The sequence below is a fragment of the Bos javanicus genome, chromosome 19 (assembly GCF_032452875.1).
Source record: "Bos javanicus breed banteng chromosome 19, ARS-OSU_banteng_1.0, whole genome shotgun sequence".
Classification (NCBI taxonomy): domain Eukaryota; kingdom Metazoa; phylum Chordata; class Mammalia; order Artiodactyla; family Bovidae; genus Bos; species Bos javanicus.
Window position 1 is genome coordinate 31,985,179 of NC_083886.1, and position 18,334 is coordinate 32,003,512.

Consider the following 18,334-nt stretch of genomic DNA (forward strand, 5'->3'; position numbering starts at 1 on the left):
CTGAGGAAGAGGGCTACATGCAGAAACAGCACAGCTCTGACAGTCAACTTGAAATTGGTCATCATTATTAGGTATTCAATTCCAAGGTCAGTTCATTCCCATTTCCTTGAGGCCAGTTCTCAGAATTATGGCAGCTTACGTCATGGCTACAGTCTGGTCGTTATATAGTTGACTTCTTCACCTGGTAGGGGTTTCTGTATCTACACAGGATATGGCTCAGAATATTATCTGTAGCCCTTGAGGAGGAACCAAATGTTCTTGAATATGTTTAATGACTACGTTATTATTATTTGGTTTCCCTCAGCTGTTTTCCTTTGTTAGTGCATGTTCTCACTTCTCTGATTGAATTTATTTTTGGCTAGTTTTTCCACCAACAAGAGGCAGGCTGAGGACATTGCAGGGGCAAGGACACAGGGTCCTGTTCCATTTCAGTCTGACTTGTGGCAGGCTGGCTTTCTCAGCTGGTTGCTGTAGATAATGGGCTGGTCTCCTGGGCAGGTTGTTGTAGGTTCTAGGTCAGAGTTCTGCTTTTATGGTCTGGCCACTGTCTGTTCGTATATTCCATCTTACATGATACCCAGTGGACACTCAGTTTTTATAGTTTGCTAAATCCTCAGTGCATTCCAGACTGGCCAAATTCAATTAAAGGATAATTGTTGCTTATTAAAGCCCTACTATGTGCAAAGTGTTATATTAGGCCTGTGAGGTTTTTACAAGACACAGACACCAACGTCAGTGAAAAGCCAGCTGTGTCATTTAGGCATCAAGGAAAAAGAAAGTTCACAGCCTCCATTGCTTAGAATCTTCCACCACATTTGCTGCAGAGGAGAGAGGAAGAGGGTGGCCAGGGCACCTTTTCTTTCCCAGGTCAGGGAGCTTGGTCCCAGCTGAGAGCTCAGCTTTGCACCTTTGCATCAGGAGCTGGTGTTCTTCCCTGCCCTGCAGGGTCAGACCCCACCATGGTTCCATCGGAAAAAACCTGCCACTTTTCTGCTGCAGGTGGATGAGCTGAAAGCCAAGCTGGCCACCCAGGAAGTGGAGCTGAGGCAGAAGAATGAAGATGCCGACAAGCTGATTCAGGTGGTGGGCGTGGAGTCGGACAAGGTGAGCAGAGAGAAAGCCATTGCCGATGAGGAGGAGCGGAAGGTGGCCCTCATCATGCTGGAGGTGCAGCAGAAGCAAAAGGACTGTGAAGAAGACCTGGCCAAGGCAGAGCCAGCGCTCACAGCAGCCCAGGCGGCCCTCAACACCCTCAACAAGGTAGGAGGAACGTGTGTGTGCTTGCTTATCCCTCTGGGGAGGAGCAGCCTCTCCTCCGACCCAAAGGCAGCCCACCACGCTGGCGTTCCGAGGGACACAAGGGCACAGTCCAGAGGGCTGGGCTGGGACCAGCTGCCACTGGCTTATTCATTGAGCAGGCATACGTTTACATACGCTGAACATATGTCAGGCTGCACAGGCTGCCAGTGAAATCCCAGAGGTGTGAGTCCCAAACTTGTCGGGACAGGAGGGGCCAACTGTCCAGCCTCCTCACTTCACGGATGAGAAAGCCAGAGCCCAGAGTCACAAACCTCAATGTTAGAGCCAGACTTGAACTCACATCTTCAAAATGCAAGCCCAGAGACCTTATGGCTATGCAGTCCATGGTCATTTTACTTCTTCTGTGCTATAGGACACATAGGCCTCTTATGGGCTTCCCTGGTGGCTCAGGTGGTAAAGAATCTGCCTGTAATGCAGGAGAGCTGGGTTCAAACCTTGGGTCAAAGCTTCCCAGTTGGCGCTAGTGGTAAAGAACCCACCCCAATGCAGGACATGTAAGAGACTTCAGTTTGATCCCTGGATTGGGAAGATCTCCTGGGGCATGGCACCCTACTCCAGTATTCTTACCTGGAGAATCCCATGGACAGAGGAGCCTGGCAGGCTACAGTCCATGGGGTAGAACAGAGTTGGACATGACTAACACATGCATGCAGGCCTTGTAAGGCCCTATGAAAGTGTTTAAGGTATGAGACTAAAGTAAGATGTCTCCAAAGTAAGAGAAAAAAATCTACAAAATCAAACTTGGCAAGTCCTCAGTTGTTGACAACATGTAACTGCGTGTCAACTAAATTCAGCTCATACACATGACCTTTTACTGGAACAAGCATGACTCTTGAGATGTGTTCATTGGGAGTTTTATTTTGGCTCCCTTTAAAGATACTCTGTGTGTTGAGAGGTGCCTGTGGTTAGTACTTCTTCCTTTTATAGTTTTCGCATTAACTTTCTTTCCCATTTGGATGCCCGGGGCTGAGAGGCTGAGGGAGGAAGATGGAAAGCAGGGCAGACAGACTCAGGTTATCAGGAATTGGTATCACAGAGGAAAGCTGATGTTTACTTGGAAGCTCACATCATCTCTTTGCAGACCCTCCACCGGTTCCTCTTTCTGCTGAGAGTCTAGATACTCACTTGCCCCTTCACAGGGGCCATTTGGTCAAGGTCTCAGAGAGCCCATGCCAGGTGGGCCATGCCAGCAGCTCACCTCTGCTCCACAGGCAACACCTGTGCCTCTTTCTTCCAGATGGAATCTGAGAGTGTTGGCCACCCATGTAGGAAACACCCCCCAAGTTCCACTGCCAGGGGACTAGCCTGCCATTTGCACCCTGTAGATTTCTATAAGTTAGAACCCCAGTCCAGTGTCATTCAAGTTGCATTTAAGCTCTCTCAGTGGTCTCCTGGTGACCACTGAGTCACCAGGGAAGCCCTAGCTGCAACATTGAACTCTTAATTGCAGCATTTGGGATCTAGGCCCCTCACCAGGAACCGAACCCAGGTTCCCCTGCTTTGGGAGTGTGGAGTCTTAGCCACTGGACCACCAGGAAAGTCCCTCTGAAGCTTTCCTTTATGGATTCTGTGTAACCAACGCACACCTTGCTTTGGAAGGTAGCATCCCTTGGCTTAGGTCCTCAGCACATCTGAGACTAACTGAGGACATTGGAAAATCCTGTGATGTATAGTTATGTATAAATTGTATTAAATGTGAGATATGAGTGCATTTTGGTGTTTTTATGATGTGTGGTGGGAGGTCCCTAAAAGGAAGGACCTATACAATCCTTAAGTGGGCCTCTACCTCACATTCATAGAAAACACAAGATTTCTCCAGGAAAATTTTAGAAATTATGGATAGGCTGGGGAGTGGAGGTGTAACCCAATTATGCCACCACTTCTCAGCCTGAAAGCTTTTCTTTCTTCTTGAAGCTCTTTCTATTTTCACTGGAGGAAAATTGCTCTACAGTGTTGTATTGGTTTCTGCCAGACAACAATGTGAATCACTTCTTGCCAAGAAGATGAACGTCTTTCATAAGATTTTTTGACACAGATTATATGTTCTAAGATGAGCTGAGTCCAAATTCTGGCTGGACTATTTACTGTGTGTGACCCTAGGAATGACTTTATGGTCTTTGAGTCTCTGTTTCCTCACCTGTAAAGAAGAGGTGGTAGTAATATAGTCCCCATCAGGCTGTGAAGGACAGCGAAGCCTGGCGTGCTGCAGTCCATGGGGCCGCAAAGAGTCGGACGTGACTGAGCAACTGGACAGCAACAACAGGTTGTTGTAAGGATTCAGTTAGATAACGCATGAAAAGTATTAATAGCTAACAGATGGCAGCCACTCAGTTTGCTGTAGTCGATGATGTCTTTATAACAGTGTTATCTCTTCTGTTTCCACAGGCTGAAAACAGTGAAAACCCCTGAATACTCTTGGTTAATTTTATGGCTGATTAGTTAGGTGACCTTTGCTGGTAGAAATGAACACATAGAGGTGTAACTCATGAAAGTGACGGGATCGGATTGAGAAAAAAGCACTGGGTTTGAGTACTAGATACCTCTGCCACAAAGAAAGTGAAACTCATGTTTCTAAAGGAATGAAGTTTTCTTAATAATTTTATTTGTTTGTTTATTTTAGTCCATGCCGGGTCTTCATTTCTTCTCAGGCTTCTCTGGTAGTGGTAGGCAGGTTTCTCACTGCGGTGGCTTCTCTTGTTGCGGAGCACAGGCTCTAGGGCAGGCAGACTCAGTAGCTGTGGTTCCTGGGCTCTAGAGCACAGGCTCAGTTGCTGGGGCTCATGGGCTTAGCTGCTGCCCAACGTGTGGGATCTTCCTGGATTAGGGACTGAACCCATCTCCTTCATTGACAGGCGGGTTTCTTACCACTGAGCCACCAGCAAAGCCCATGAAAATCATTTTTAATGAATGCCTACTATGTATGGTAGCTCAACGGTAAAGAATCCACCTGCCAATGTAGGAGATGAGGATTCTGTCCCTGGGTCAGGAAGATCCCCTGGAGGAGAAAATGGCAACTTGCTCCAGTATTCTTGCCTGGACAATCCCATGGACAGAAGAGCCTGGCCAGCTGCAGTCCATGGGGTCACGTGGACTGCAGCTTAGAGCTGGACACAACTCAGCGAGTTGGACACAACTTACCGAACTAAACAGCAACCACTGTGTGCCAGAGAACAGGATGGGTACTGTCTTCAAACGAGCTGCGGAGCCTCACGCACCAGCCGCTGAACTTCTTCATCCCTCACAATGACATGTAATGTTATCTTAGCTTCAAGTGTACAACATAACAATTCGGTATATACAAATATATGGTGAAGTGATCACCACACTAAGTCTGGTTAGCATGTATCACCGTGCATAGTTGCAATTTTTTCTCGTGTTTTGTTTGCTCTTCTTTTAAGATTTACTCTCTTAGCAACTTTCAAATATACAACACAGTTAGCTATACACTACATCCCCAGGACTTATTTATTTTAAACCTGGAAGTTTGTACCTTTTGAACCACCTTCACCCATTTCTCCCAGCCCCCACCCCCTGCTCAGAGAAGTAGAATGGATCAGATTGTACCACACAGAACAGGGGAGATGTTTCTTCACGAACACAGGGACCCCTTGAGTATCCTCAAATTTTTTCGCATCCACAGGACTCTGGTATTTAAGGACCGCATTCCTATTTTCTCATCATTTTCAAAGTTAACAATGAAGCTTTAGTTAATACATAAAGAACACCTGTAAATCAGAGCATAGTAGTAAGTCCCTGCACATTTTAAGTCTCTGCTTTGGCAGTTTTATCTCACTTTTATAGCTAAACTGAAGCAAATCCAGTATAGCTTTTCCTGCCCTAGTTGAAGAATGGTTTTGCTTACAATTTCATGGCTTCTTTTTTTTTCTCCTTGCAGAGTTACTTGAAATTTTCTATTTATTTCCTATGCGCTTTATCCAGTAAACTTACTTTTTATTATACAAATAGCATATAATGGCATTTTTATCATTACAATAATTCAAAGAGTACAGAATGTACAGGATGAAACATAAAGTCACCTTCTTTCCACTCCACCCCCAGTCCTCTCCTAAAACAGCACTCCTGGAAAAGCTTGAGCTATATCTCATCCAGCAATTTTTCTATGTATTTATGTCTGTGCAAATACACATATGAAATACAGTAGGTCTTCCCTGGTGCCTCAGACAGTAAAGAATTCACCTGCAATACAGGAGACCCAAGTTCAGTCCCTGGGTCAGGAAGATCTCCTGGAGAAGGGAATGGCAACCCTCTCCAGTATTCTTGCCTAGAGAATTCCACGGGACAGAGGAACCTGGTGGGCTGCAGTCCAGTGGGTCACAAAGAGTCGGGCATGACTGAGGGACTAACACCTAGGGCTTCCCTGGAGGCTCAGACTGCAGTGCAGGAGATTTGTGTTTAAAGCATGATATATTTTATATGCACTGCATTATATGTTTATATGAATATAAAATATATCATATTTTAAATACAAATAGATAATGACAACTTACTCTTCCTCATGAAACAAGACTGTGTCATGCCAATACATACATTGAAACCATATTCATTTAATGCTTTGTAGTAGTATTCCAGGGTATAACGTACTCTATTTCTTTTAGCTATTTACTCTTGAGTATCTAATTAGTTTCTTCTTTCTCTAATACAAATATTCTTGTGCATACATCTTTACTCCACATGTTCACATATTTCTCTGGGCCAAATAAGAAATCCACTTGTTTGAGAGAACAACATGGCAGGTTGAATCATACGTCCTCCACCCCTCAAAATACCCATGTCCTAACCTCTGGAACCTGTGGATTTTACTTCATATGGTGACTCGGTGGGCGTGGTTAAATCAAGGATCTCACAGTGGGGAGATGATGCTGGACTATCCAGTGAAAGTGAGAGTGTTAGTCGCTCAGTCATGTCCACCTCTTTTTGACCCCATGGACTGTAGCCCACCAGGTTCTTCTGTCCGTGCAATTCTAGAGGCAAGAATACTGGAGTGGGTTGCAGTTCCTTTCTCCAGGGGATCTTCCCCATTCAGGGGTCAAACCCGGGTCTCCTGCATTGCAGGCAGATTCTTAACCATCTGAGCCACCAGGGAAGCCCCAGCTGGGTCATAAATGTCATCACAAGGATCCAAAGAAGAGGGAGACAGGAAGATCGGAAGAAGGCAGCATGATGGTGGGAGCAGAGCAGGCAGACACAGCTGATATGATGTGGAACCTTGAGCCAAGGAGTGAGGCTGGCTCTGGAAACTGGGAACAGAAAGGGTCAGACTCGCTGCTCCAGCCTCCAGAAAGAACCAGCCTCTCAAACATCTTCGGCTTAGGAATCCTGACCTCCGAAATAGGAAGATTGTACGTTCACGTTGAGTCACTGTGTTTATGGTAATTTCTTACAGAAGCAATGTGTGTGCTCAGTTGCTTTAGTCCTGTCTGACTCTTTGCAACCCCAGGGACTGTAGCCCACCAGTCTCCTCTGTCAATGGGAGTCTCTAGACAAGAACACTGGAGTGGGTTACCATGCCCTCTTCCACGGGATCTTCCTAACCCAGCGATTGAGCCCCTGTCTCTTATGTCTCTTGGATTAGCAGGTGGGTTCTTTGCCACTAGCGCCACTTGGGAAGCCCCACAGAAGCAATAGGAAGCTCTAACAATAATTCTCTTTTTTATATAAGTAATGCTCAATTTCTATCCAAAATAGCTACTCTTCTTTATAGTTGTAAGCACTGCTTTCCCCCACATCCTTGCCAGTCTTAAGTATTTTCAATCATTCTAATTTTTCTCATTAAGAACACAAGAATTTTTTCATTTAAAAAATTTGTGAATGGTTAGATTCCAATACTTAGATTACTTCCTTCATTATTTGCTCAAATTCTTTGTCCATTTTCTGATGAGATAATTTCCCTTTTCTGTATTGATTTATAGGGTTTTTAAGATAAATTTTTACTATATGTCTTGCTTTATATGTTGTAAATATTTTCTTCCTGTCATTTGACTTGTAACTTAATATTTACAAGTTATTTATAAAAGGTATATTTTATAATTAAATGATTTTGAGAATTCTAGGGTTACAGAGTTTAACAGACTTCTTTCCTACAGGACTTTTTAAGACCTTTATTATATGACAAGCTTGATACTGAAAGTGATAGAGATAGCACAAGAAAATAAAACCTCAAATTATACAAATTTATGAGTAGTGATTTAAGATATCCATATAAAATGCTGGTAAATCAAGCCTAGCAATTTATTCAAACAACAGTATGCTGCCAACCAAAGTTTTGCCTATGCAAGGCTACTTCTGTAAATATACCCAACCATCGATCAAAGGATAATAGCTTTGGGGGACTTCCTTGTGGTCCAGTGGTTAAGACTTCACTTTCCAATTCAGGAAGTGTGAGTTCGATCCCTGGTCTGGGAGCTAAGATCCCAAATGCCTCGAGACCAAAAAACCAAAACATAAAACAGAAGCAATGTTGTAACAAATTCAGTAAAAACTTTTAAAATGGTCCACATTAAAAAAAAAAAAAAATCTTTAAAAAAAAAAAGGCAAAAAATTCTGTAGTTAGAGAAATGTCAAAAATGATACCTAACACAATTCAACATCCTTTCCTATTAAAACTCTCAGTATAGTAGGAACAAAAGGATATTTGGATAATTTGCTAGCACATAGCAATCAATCCCTGTCCAAGAATGAAACATCCCGTCTAACGGTCGAGCATTAGCAGAATTCCCATTAGCAAAGAAAAAGCACAATAATGACCCCCTCTGCTTCTATTATAAAACAATTGCCCTAAAGTTTCTAGCCAATGCAATGATAAATGAAAAATGGTAATTGTGCAAATGTTGTAAAGTAGCAGACAAATGTGTTATTATTCATAGATGTCATAAAAATATAATAAAACAAATAAAAGGGGAGGGTTAAGGGCCCATTACAAAATTTAATAGCTTTCCTAATATCAGCAGTAGCCAGTTAGAAAACATAATATTTTCAAGATAGCAATCAAAACTCACAGTATAAGTAAACATAAATAAATTTATTGAAACTAGGTGAAGAAAACTGCACATCTTTGTTGAGTAGTGTAAAATAAGATATGAACAGGGAAATAGATGTACCAAGTGTGTGTAAGGCAAGATTTAATATTTTAAGGATGTCACTATTCCTCAAATACTTTATACATTAAATCCAAGTCTAATTTGACTCTTATTTGGGGCTTACTTATTTCTAATTTCATTAAAAGTTCATATCATTTAAGCAGCTATTAAAAATTTAATAACCTAAATACTTAACAGTATGGAGTTGGCTAAATTATGGCTCATCTAAATGAGAGAAAATTGCACATACTTTATCTAAAATCATATTTTTCAAAAATAATTCATAGCATAAAAGAGTTTAAGATACAATTTTCAGTGAATGCTAGATTCAAAAAAATGGTGTAAACAGTGATTGTATATGTATATGTATGTACATATATGTATGCGTGTGTGTGTGTTAAGTTAATTCAGTTGTGTCTGACTCTTTGTGAACCTATGGACTGTAGCCCGCCAGGCTGCCCTGGCCATGGGATTTTCCAGGCAAGGATACTGGAGTGGGTCGCTGTGCCCTCCTTCTTTACCACTAGTGCCACCTGGGCAGCCTATATATATGTGTATGTGTATATAAATGAATGAGCCAGACATGCATCACATTCATATATATTCACACTACATTCACTCATTATCTTTCTTTTCTGTGCCTCTTTGATAGTTTGTTAAGCATATATAATGAAATGTACCAGGACAGTGTTTATCTCTGGGTAGTAAAATGATGAGTGAGTCTGATTTTCATCTTCATCTTTGCTAAATATTTCACAATAAATATGTATTCTTTTACTAGAAGGACTAAATAATGTAATCTTATAAACCAGTGAACAATAAGAAAGAAACTGTAAAAGAACTAGAAAAGTTACTATAAGGTCACATCATCTTAATACATATGAAAGACCCTTCTTACCATAAAAACGAAGGATGATAGCATGATGTCATCTGGAAAAGGATTATTCAGTTTGGCTGTAGGAAAGCTGAATTTCTACCTGTCACCGAATATCTTAAATTTTTTAAATTAAAAAAAGAGTATTCTCATGTGTGTGTGTGTGAAAAGGTCTTATAAATCATGCTGGAACTGGCGTTTGTGCCTGCCCTCTCCCCACTCGTTTACTCTCTGCCCTTCCCCCTCCTGAAACATCAGGTTCTCTACGTGGTCCTCCGAGAACCCCCTCCCTGGCCAAAGTGATACCATCAGTCTTCCAGAATCCACTAGCCTACTAGCCCTGCTTTTTGCTTTTTTTCAGAGCACTTCTCACTCTCTAACATACCAAAGATTGACCCTTTTGTGTCCGTCCCTCCCATCTGCGTGAGCAAAAGGACTGACTTTTTTATTTACCACTACATCCCCCCTTTGCCAAATGAACGACTGTGCAGACACGTTTATTCACTCAGCGGAGACTCCCTGACTGCCCTCCATGCCAGACACTGTTCAAGGTGCCCATGATGCCTCCATGAACAAAGATTCTGCCTCTATGAAGATTCTGTTTAGCTCTGGGCAGGGGCGAGAGACAATGAGCATCATGAAAAAGCACTGTATACAATGTGTGTGTGTGTATACATATATGTATATATTTACATTTAGATATTCAAAACACTTAAGATCATGGCATCCAGCCTCCCATCACTTCATGGCAAATAGATGGGGAAAAAATGGAAACAGTGACAGACTTTATTTTCTTGGGCTCCAAAATCACTGTGGATGGCGACTGCAGCCATGAAATCAAAAGACACTTGCTCCTGTGCTCTGCCACAAGAGAAGCTACCACAACGAGAGGCCTGCACAACCACAACTAGAGAAAAACCCATGTAGCAACAAAGGCCCAGAATTTCCCAATGAAATATATATATATATATGTAATTTTTTAAAAGTTAGAAGGAATTACATTGAAACAGTAACAATGATATATCTAGGTTATAGAATTAAATTTCATCTGTATCCATTTTTATCTTTTCTTAATTCAGTACATTGAACATACATGCTCAACTTGAATGATATTAAAATCGCGTGGGTTTTGTTTCTGATTGTATGTTCCCTCTGTGTCCTCTCTGGCTCAGGGGAGGCCACTAGGACAGGTGTCCAAGCACAGCTGCCACACCTGCGCTGCCCTTCATTCCTGTCCATTATAGACAAGACTGTCATGACTCAACGTGCAAACCGGGGCAAGAATAAATGGAGCGCCTTCCTAGGTGCTTCCATGAGGTCCTAGAAATAATCCCCCTCCTGTTTTGATTTCCAGGCCTGAGAATACCCCCAAATTAATTTGGCACAAGGATCTAATCTTTGAAATAAAGATTTTCCCTGTTCACAAAATCAGCCTTGAAATCAAGTGCTTTTGAGATTACATGTTCCTCACTGTCGGTCACAACAAACCTTAAATCAACTTTATATGTATTTCTGACCAAATTTCACTTGCAGATTTACTGCTCCCAACCTACAGATGAAAACACTAAGGCCTGAGAAGTTCGAGTGGCTTTTCAAGGTCAAGCCTTTCAGCCATATCTTTCTAGAGCAAGTGAAACTTGTAGCAAAACTCCAACCCCTGTCTAGGCAGAGGCAGTAACAGCACATGCCGTGCCTGGCTTTCTGTCTGTGTTATTTCTTGGCAGAAAATACCACTTTGCTATCAGGACGGTCAGCTGTAGTTAGAACAAGCTCATGGAACAAAGCAGTTTAATTAAAGAAAAAAATATATAGTTGGGTTACACTGCCATTCTCTTCAATCCAAGATGGAAATTAATTTATAATAACCTTATCTTTTATTCATGGCACTCTGCCTGTTTCAGAGCGTGTTGGCATCCTTATACATTTCAGTTAAATGTGAAATAATTGTGTGTTTTTGATGGGCTGCAGGTCAAAGTGCTGAGAGAACCTCGCTGAGTCTCGACTAACCATTCGGAGCAGTCTGGAACCACTGGGGAGTTTTTGGTTCCCTTCTGATGAATCATGATATTTAAAATTCCGAGGGCACCTAAAGGCTTCGAAATGGCCCTCTCAGTTCACTCTGAGCCAGCCTCCATGAGTGGTCGGTGACAAAGAGAGCCCACGCGTTTTCCTCTGACAATGTGCCTCTCTCTTGCAGACCAATCTGACCGAGCTGAAGTCCTTCGGTTCCCCGCCGCCAGCGGTGAGCAATGTCAGCGCAGCGGTGATGGTGCTCATAGCCCCCAGGGGCAAGGTGCCCAAGGATCGCAGCTGGAAGGCCGCCAAGGTCACCATGGCCAAGGTGGACGGTTTCCTGGACTCCCTCGTCCACTTTGATAAGGAGAACATTCACGAGAACTGCCTCAAGGCCATCAGGCCATATCTGCAGGACCCCGAGTTCAATCCGGAGTTCGTGGCCACCAAGTCTTATGCAGCCGCGGGCCTCTGTTCTTGGGTCATAAACATCGTGAAGTTTCACGAGGTGTTCTGTGATGTGGAACCCAAGCGCCAAGCGCTGAGCAGGGCCACCTCGGACCTCGCTGCTGCCCAGGAGAAGCTGGCGGCCGTTAAAGCCAAGATCGCTGTAAGTGACCCCCACCTGAAGCAAACAGCCCTCTCCCCCAGGCCCCAGCGCCTCGGACCTGACTTTTAAAGAAAACCAAATTGTTATGTAAAATCTTAATTTTTCAATAGAGGAAACTTTTAAGTTTTCTTTCTCAAATACCGTGTAGTTCAAACAAGATAGACCCACCGGGCCATGGGTTTAAGCTTTGGTCCTAAAAGGTTTTTTTTCCATTTCCTCCAAAGAAAGAAAAGATGACAGACAGATACGTATAATAAATGAATGGTATTATCCATGGAACCAGCTGCTATCTTATTAGCCACAGGTGAATCTAATATTTTTGCACATCTGATAGTTAAGAACATAAGGTCAGAAAAGGGAGATTCTTTAACTTATGTTATTGAAGTATAGTTGATTTACAATGTTGTTATTTTCTGCTGTGTAAAGAGATTCAATTACACACACACACATATATATTCTTTCCATTACGGTTTGTCACAGGTTATTGACTATGGTTCCCTGTGCTGTGCAGTAGGACCTTGTTGCTTATCCATCCTATAGGTGATAGTTTGCATCTGCTAATCCCCAAACTCCCAGTCCATCCCTCCCCCACCTCTTCCCCCTTGGCAACCACAAGTCTGTTCTCCTGTTTGTGAGCCTGTTTTGTAGATAAGTTCAAAAATGGGAGACCCATTTTCCTCTCTGAGACATAGTTTTTCACCACCTTTCCCCACCTCGTGCATCAGGATCTTCCATTCTGCCCACTGTCCGCCCCCTCGCTCTGATTGCTGTGGACATGTGGGTCTGTGGGACGTGTTACGCCACCTGCACTGCCTTATAGAAGTCTGTAAGAGCAGACTAGCGTGTTGTGGTTTGGGGTGGGGGTGGTCCCTTGGCCATAAATATATCATTATTAGCCTCTTATTGATATTTTTGTTGTATGTCCCTCACCCAGGATTGGGGGATGGAGGTGACCTTGGATTCACCCCTATTTGAGACAGATTCCCTTTGAACTTCACCTTTGCCATCAAAATGACATGTGTTCACGTTCAGTCTTGTCTGATGCTTCACGACCCCATGGACTGTAGCCCGCTAGGCTTCTCTGTCCATGGGACGCTCCAGGCAAGAATACTGGAGTAGGTTGCCCTTTCCTCCTCCAGGGGATCTTCCCGAGCTAGGAATTAAACCTGCGTCTCCTGCATCAGCAGGCAGATTCTTTAACACTGCGCCACCTGGGAAGCCATTACAATGGGTATTGCCAACATGAGAGGTGGAAATCAGAATCCTGCGGAATGACACAGCAGCTAAAACCCCTTCCAATCCACGCTGCGCTGTTCACCAGTGGGTGACATATAGAAAGGGCTTTCAAGTGCCCAAACTTCAGCTTCCTGACATAAAATGGACACAGTAATAGCTCCAAAATCACTGCAGATGGTGACTGCAGCCATGAAATTAAAAGACACTTACTCCTTGGAAGAAAAGTTATGACCAACCTAGATAGCATATTGAAAAGCAGAGACATTACTTTGCCAACAAAGGTCCATCTAGTCAAGGCTATGGTTTTTCCAGTGGTCATGTATGGATGTGAGAGTTGGACTGTGAAGAAAGCTGAGTGCCAAAGAATTGATGCTTTTGAACTGTGGTGTTGGAGAAGACTCTTGAGAGTCCCTTGGACTGCAAGGAGATCCAACCAGTCCATTCTGAAGGAGATCAGGCCTAGGTGTTCTTTGGAAGAATGATGCTAAAGCTGAAACTCCAGTACTTTGGCCACCTGATGCGAAGAGTTGACTCATTGGAAAAGACTCTGATGCTGGGAGGGATTGGGGGCAGGAGGAGAAGGGGACGACAGAGGATGAGATGGCTGGATGACATCAGCAACTCGATGGACGTGAGTCTGAGTGAACTCCAGGAGTTGGTGATGGACAGGGAGGCCTGGCATGCTGCAATTCATGGGGTGGCAAAGAGTCGGACACGACTGAGTGACTGAACTGAACTGAACTGAATAGCCCCCACTTTGTGAGTTTGCCGTGAGGATCAAAGGAGAGAAGCAGGTAGAACAGAAGCCCAGAGCCCAGCCCACAGGAACACAGGGAGCTGCTGCCACCACCAGGGTTCCTGTGACTCCTGACCCCTGCGTTACCTCCACCTGCTTCTCCATCAGCTGCATGTGTCATCATGTCTGTGTTCACGCCCTGGTCACCACCAAGGTCAAGCTCAAGCCGAAACTTTCCCTGGATCTTTCATGTCTACATGTGCGTTCTAGGCAGATAAAATTCTTACTGCACATTTCTCATGATGATAAAAAGGCTTTTACAAATTATGAAAAGCAAGATTGCAGACATGCTTCATGCTTCAAGTTTCACAGCATTATTGATCCATAGATTAAATTCCTCAGCTAAAGACCCCAGTTCAAAGATCCTTGCAACCAGACTGTCTATAAAAAAGAGATGCTTTGGCAAAGCAAAGAATCTCCCAGTATGTTTGCTTTATAAAACCCGGATATTCACGGGCCAGATTACTGATAATCAACCTCCCAACGGCCCTCTTGAAAGAACACCAAGAGCAAAACACTCTACCACCCTGTTGACTGCTTCTAGGGGGGAAAAGACCTTCTGATCATTTTCATATTTTTCAGTCGCTCTCAGAAAAGTGTTACAGGAACTACATTTTCAAAGCTCTCCCTCTCTTACTCAAGTTATTTTAACGAAAGGAACATTTGGTGCGAAGGGAATGTTTTCAAAATGTTTATACCTATTCAGTTAGCCAACACGCACATGATGGGCTCATTCAACCTGTGAAAGCAATCAGAATATTTTTAAAATACTTGGCTACCTTAGGAAGGCACTTCTCTTCTGCCAAAATATTTTTTGAAATTAAAAAGATGCCTTCTCGCTTTGAACAACCTCCTCTCCATCCTTGCTCATCCACATGCCTATCAACATAGGCATGACACTCACCTACTAATAACAGGAGGGTGGACTGATACCCATTGCACATGTGGACGCCCACCCAGGCAGGAAAGTGCCTCCCTCTGTGTCACTGAGGCCACAGCCAGCCCTCTCCAGTTGCATCCCCCTTCACCAAGAAGAGGATGCCTGTTTTTAGGATTTTAGCATAATTCCAAGTAAAGAATTTTTTAATCAGAGTATAGTTTCTTTACAATGTTGTATTTGTTTCTGCTGTACCAAGAATTTTATACTCATGATGCATAAAGCAAAAAAAAAAAAAAAAGGCATCTTTCAGAACACATTCTACAAGGTAATTTCAATTTGATTATATATATAATTAAAATCCCTGGAGGAGGAAATTGCAACCCACTCCAGTATTCTTGCCTGGAGAATCCCATGGACAGGGGAGCCTGGCAGGCTACAGTTCATGCAGTTGCGAAGAGTCAGACACAAATTAGCAACTACGCAGATAATTAAAATACACACCAATATGAATAGTGGTGGTTATCTCCAAGTAGTAGATTTTGGATGTTTTTTTTTTTTAATCTGTATTTTCTTTTTTTCTGTCACAAACACATATGAACTTGACAGATTAAAAAAATAATAGCAGTAAAAACAAGGAAGGCATCTTCACCAGGCATTTACTCACTCATTAAGTAAAATAACAGAGAGCAGAGAAGAGCTTCGAGTGAGTAATGACAGTCTCCTGACCTTTTCATTCTTTTGTCTGTTTCTACTGATTGTTGAGCCATAAAGAAAGCTGAGTGCCAAAGAATTGATGCTTTTGAACTGTGGTGTTGGAGAAGACTCTTGAGAGTTCCTTGGATTGCAAGGAGATCAGACCAGTCCATCCTAAAGGAAATCAGTCCTAAATATTCATTGGAAGGACTGATGCTGAAGCTGAAGCTCCAATATTTTGGCCAGCTAATGCTCATTGGAAGAACTGACTCGTTGGAAAAGACCTGATGCTGGGAAAGATTGAAGGCAGGAGGAGAAGGGGATGAGAGGATGAGATGGTTGGATGGCATCACCGACTCAATGGACATGAGTCTGAGTAAGCTTGAGGAGACAGTGGAGGACAGGGAAGCCTGGAGTGCTGCAGTCCATGGGGTTACCAAGAGTTGGACATGACTGAGCAACTGAACTGAACTGAACTGAGCTGAACTGATTGTTGATGCCACTCAGAGCTTGCAACCCAATGGCTTAAATGTCTTTTATCTGTCCTGCACGTACTGCTTGGAAATGATTTAACTGGTGGCCAGTATTTAAAACTAAAAAACCTGATTTCTGGCCAGTCTTATAACAATCACAAGATTCCTGAATATCACTGACTGACTCTGGCCTTAAGCAGTGGCTTCCCACTCGAGCAGGCAGTTTTGCTGCATTTTGTCACAGTCCCCACCGGCCCCTATTTCTTTTAACATTAGACTCATCTGGCTAGTTTGCGCCGTCTTCCTGTTCTGCGCATCTGAATTTCTGAGCCCTGTCTAAGTGCTGTGCCGCATCCATTTGTCATGTATCTTCTTTAGACAGTTGACTTTCTGCTCCAGGAGGCTGGACAACAATCATCTCCTATCTCATCACAGTGACGCTGTTTCGCCGACGTGACCTCAATTCCTTGTTCAATCACACAGAGGCCGCTTCCTTGGAGCTCTCGTGTTCACGATGGAGTTAGTGCCCTTGCCTTTAGCTCACCCGCCTCCCTCCTACCTCCCACTTCCCTTATCATTACTTATCGTTGTTTGGTTTTTGAATCACCAACACTGAAAATCCCTACATTGTAACCAAATCAGTTGTCCCAGGCGCTCCCCACTGACTGATTCAAAAAACTGAAAGGACAGTAAATTATATTTATATTCTATGAATCTCCCTATATTGTTCATAGCAGATCAAAGTACAATTACATTTCCTTTTTAAAATACCTTTCCCCCTGGAATTTCTACTTTCTCCTTTTCTCTCTCTCTTTCAATTAGTTCCTTTGGGGGGAAAAAAAAACAAACCTCTCTAGGTACTTCCCTGGTGGTCAGTGGTTAAGACTTCACTTTCCAACGCAGAGTGTACAGGTTCAATTCCTGGTCAGAGAGCTAAGATCTCACATGCCTTGTGGCCAAAAAAAAAAAAAAAAACATTTTTTTTTAAAGAAATATGGTAACAAATTGAATAAAGAATTTTAAAAAATGGTTCACATTTAAAAAATCTTAAAAAAAAAAAAATTAAATCTCCATCCACTCCAGTGTTCTACTGAGCCTGCCTTTGTTCCCAAGACCTTTCTCTCTTGTTTCCAACTCAAAGCTCTAGTGATGAAGAGTAATCACATTCACTGCTCTCTCGGGCTCACTCCAAAGACTTCTGGTCCCCATGGCTTCTTTCTTGATTTCTTCTCTTGTTTTGCTTTGGCTCATTCTTAAATAACTTTTTCAGAAATCTCTTACATAAGAGATAAATTATCTAATATTCTGGTCTGGACATATCTTTTTGTTTCTAAACTGAATTGACAGTTTCACTGAGTTTTAAATTCTGATGCTAATATTTTCCTCTTAGAACACTGAGTGCTTTATCTTTTGGTCTGGTGAGAAGTCTGATGAACAGTCAGGGTCCCATTCCTTAGTGGGTGCACTGTGTTTCTGCCTTTCTGGAAGTCTTTCGATTTTTTTTTCTTTATTCTTGGTGTCTGAAATGTTACATTGATGTACTTAGCTGTCATTCTTTTTTTATTCTTTGTGCTTGGCCTGTAGAGACTTATTTTCTTCGGTTCCACAAGATGCTTTGTAGTTTCTCTTCTGTTTCTTTTTTAACCTTATTTCCTGGAATGCATATTGATTAGATATCAGAACTTCTCAAAGTAAAAGAAAGTGAAAGTCGCTTCAGTTGTGTCCAGCTCTGCGACCCCGTGGACTGTAGCCCACCAGACTCCTCTGTCCATGGATTCTTCAGGCAAGAATACTGGAATGAGTAGCCATTCCCTTCTGCAGGGAATCTTCCCAACCCAAGGATAAAACTCAGATCAAATCTGCATTACAGGCAGATTCTTAACAGTCTGAGCCACCAGGGAAGCCCGTCGAAACTTCTGACGGGTCCTCTACTTTCTTTTATTTTTTTTCACTTTATATTTTCTTACACTGTCTAGATTTCCTCCAGTTCATGTTTTAATCCTTCCCTTGAATTTATTCCCTTGTGGCTCAATCGGTAAAGAGTCTGGCTGCAATGTGGGAGACCCAGGTTCAGTCCCTGGGTTGGGAAGATCCCCTGGAGAAGGAAAGGGCAACCCATTCCAGTATTCCTGCCTGGAGAATTCCATGGACCGAGGAGCTTGGCAGGCTACAGTTCATGGGGTCACAAAGAGTCAGACATGACTGAACGACTTTCACTCATGATCATGTTAGAGAAGTCTTGGGAAGAAGAGGAGGCAGAAGAATGTGGCCAGCCTGCCACCGTTAACTGGATGCCTCACCACCTCCTGGTTAAGCTGCTTGGCTGTATAAGTCTGGCTCTT

The 18,334-nt window shown here is 43.0% G+C and overlaps 1 protein-coding gene across 3 annotated transcripts in view; it reads left to right on the forward strand.

Annotated features, from left to right (window-relative positions):
- DNAH9 (dynein axonemal heavy chain 9) overlaps positions 1-18,334 on the forward strand; it is a 285,157-nt gene that overhangs the window by 199,620 nt on the left and 67,203 nt on the right. For all 3 annotated transcript variants that reach the window (XM_061391097.1, XM_061391100.1, XM_061391098.1), the window contains exons 49-50: positions 1,000-1,260; positions 11,489-11,914. In XM_061391097.1, coding sequence (XP_061247081.1) covers positions 1,000-1,260; positions 11,489-11,914 — 687 coding nt within the window. The remainder of the gene's footprint in view (positions 1-999; positions 1,261-11,488; positions 11,915-18,334) is intronic.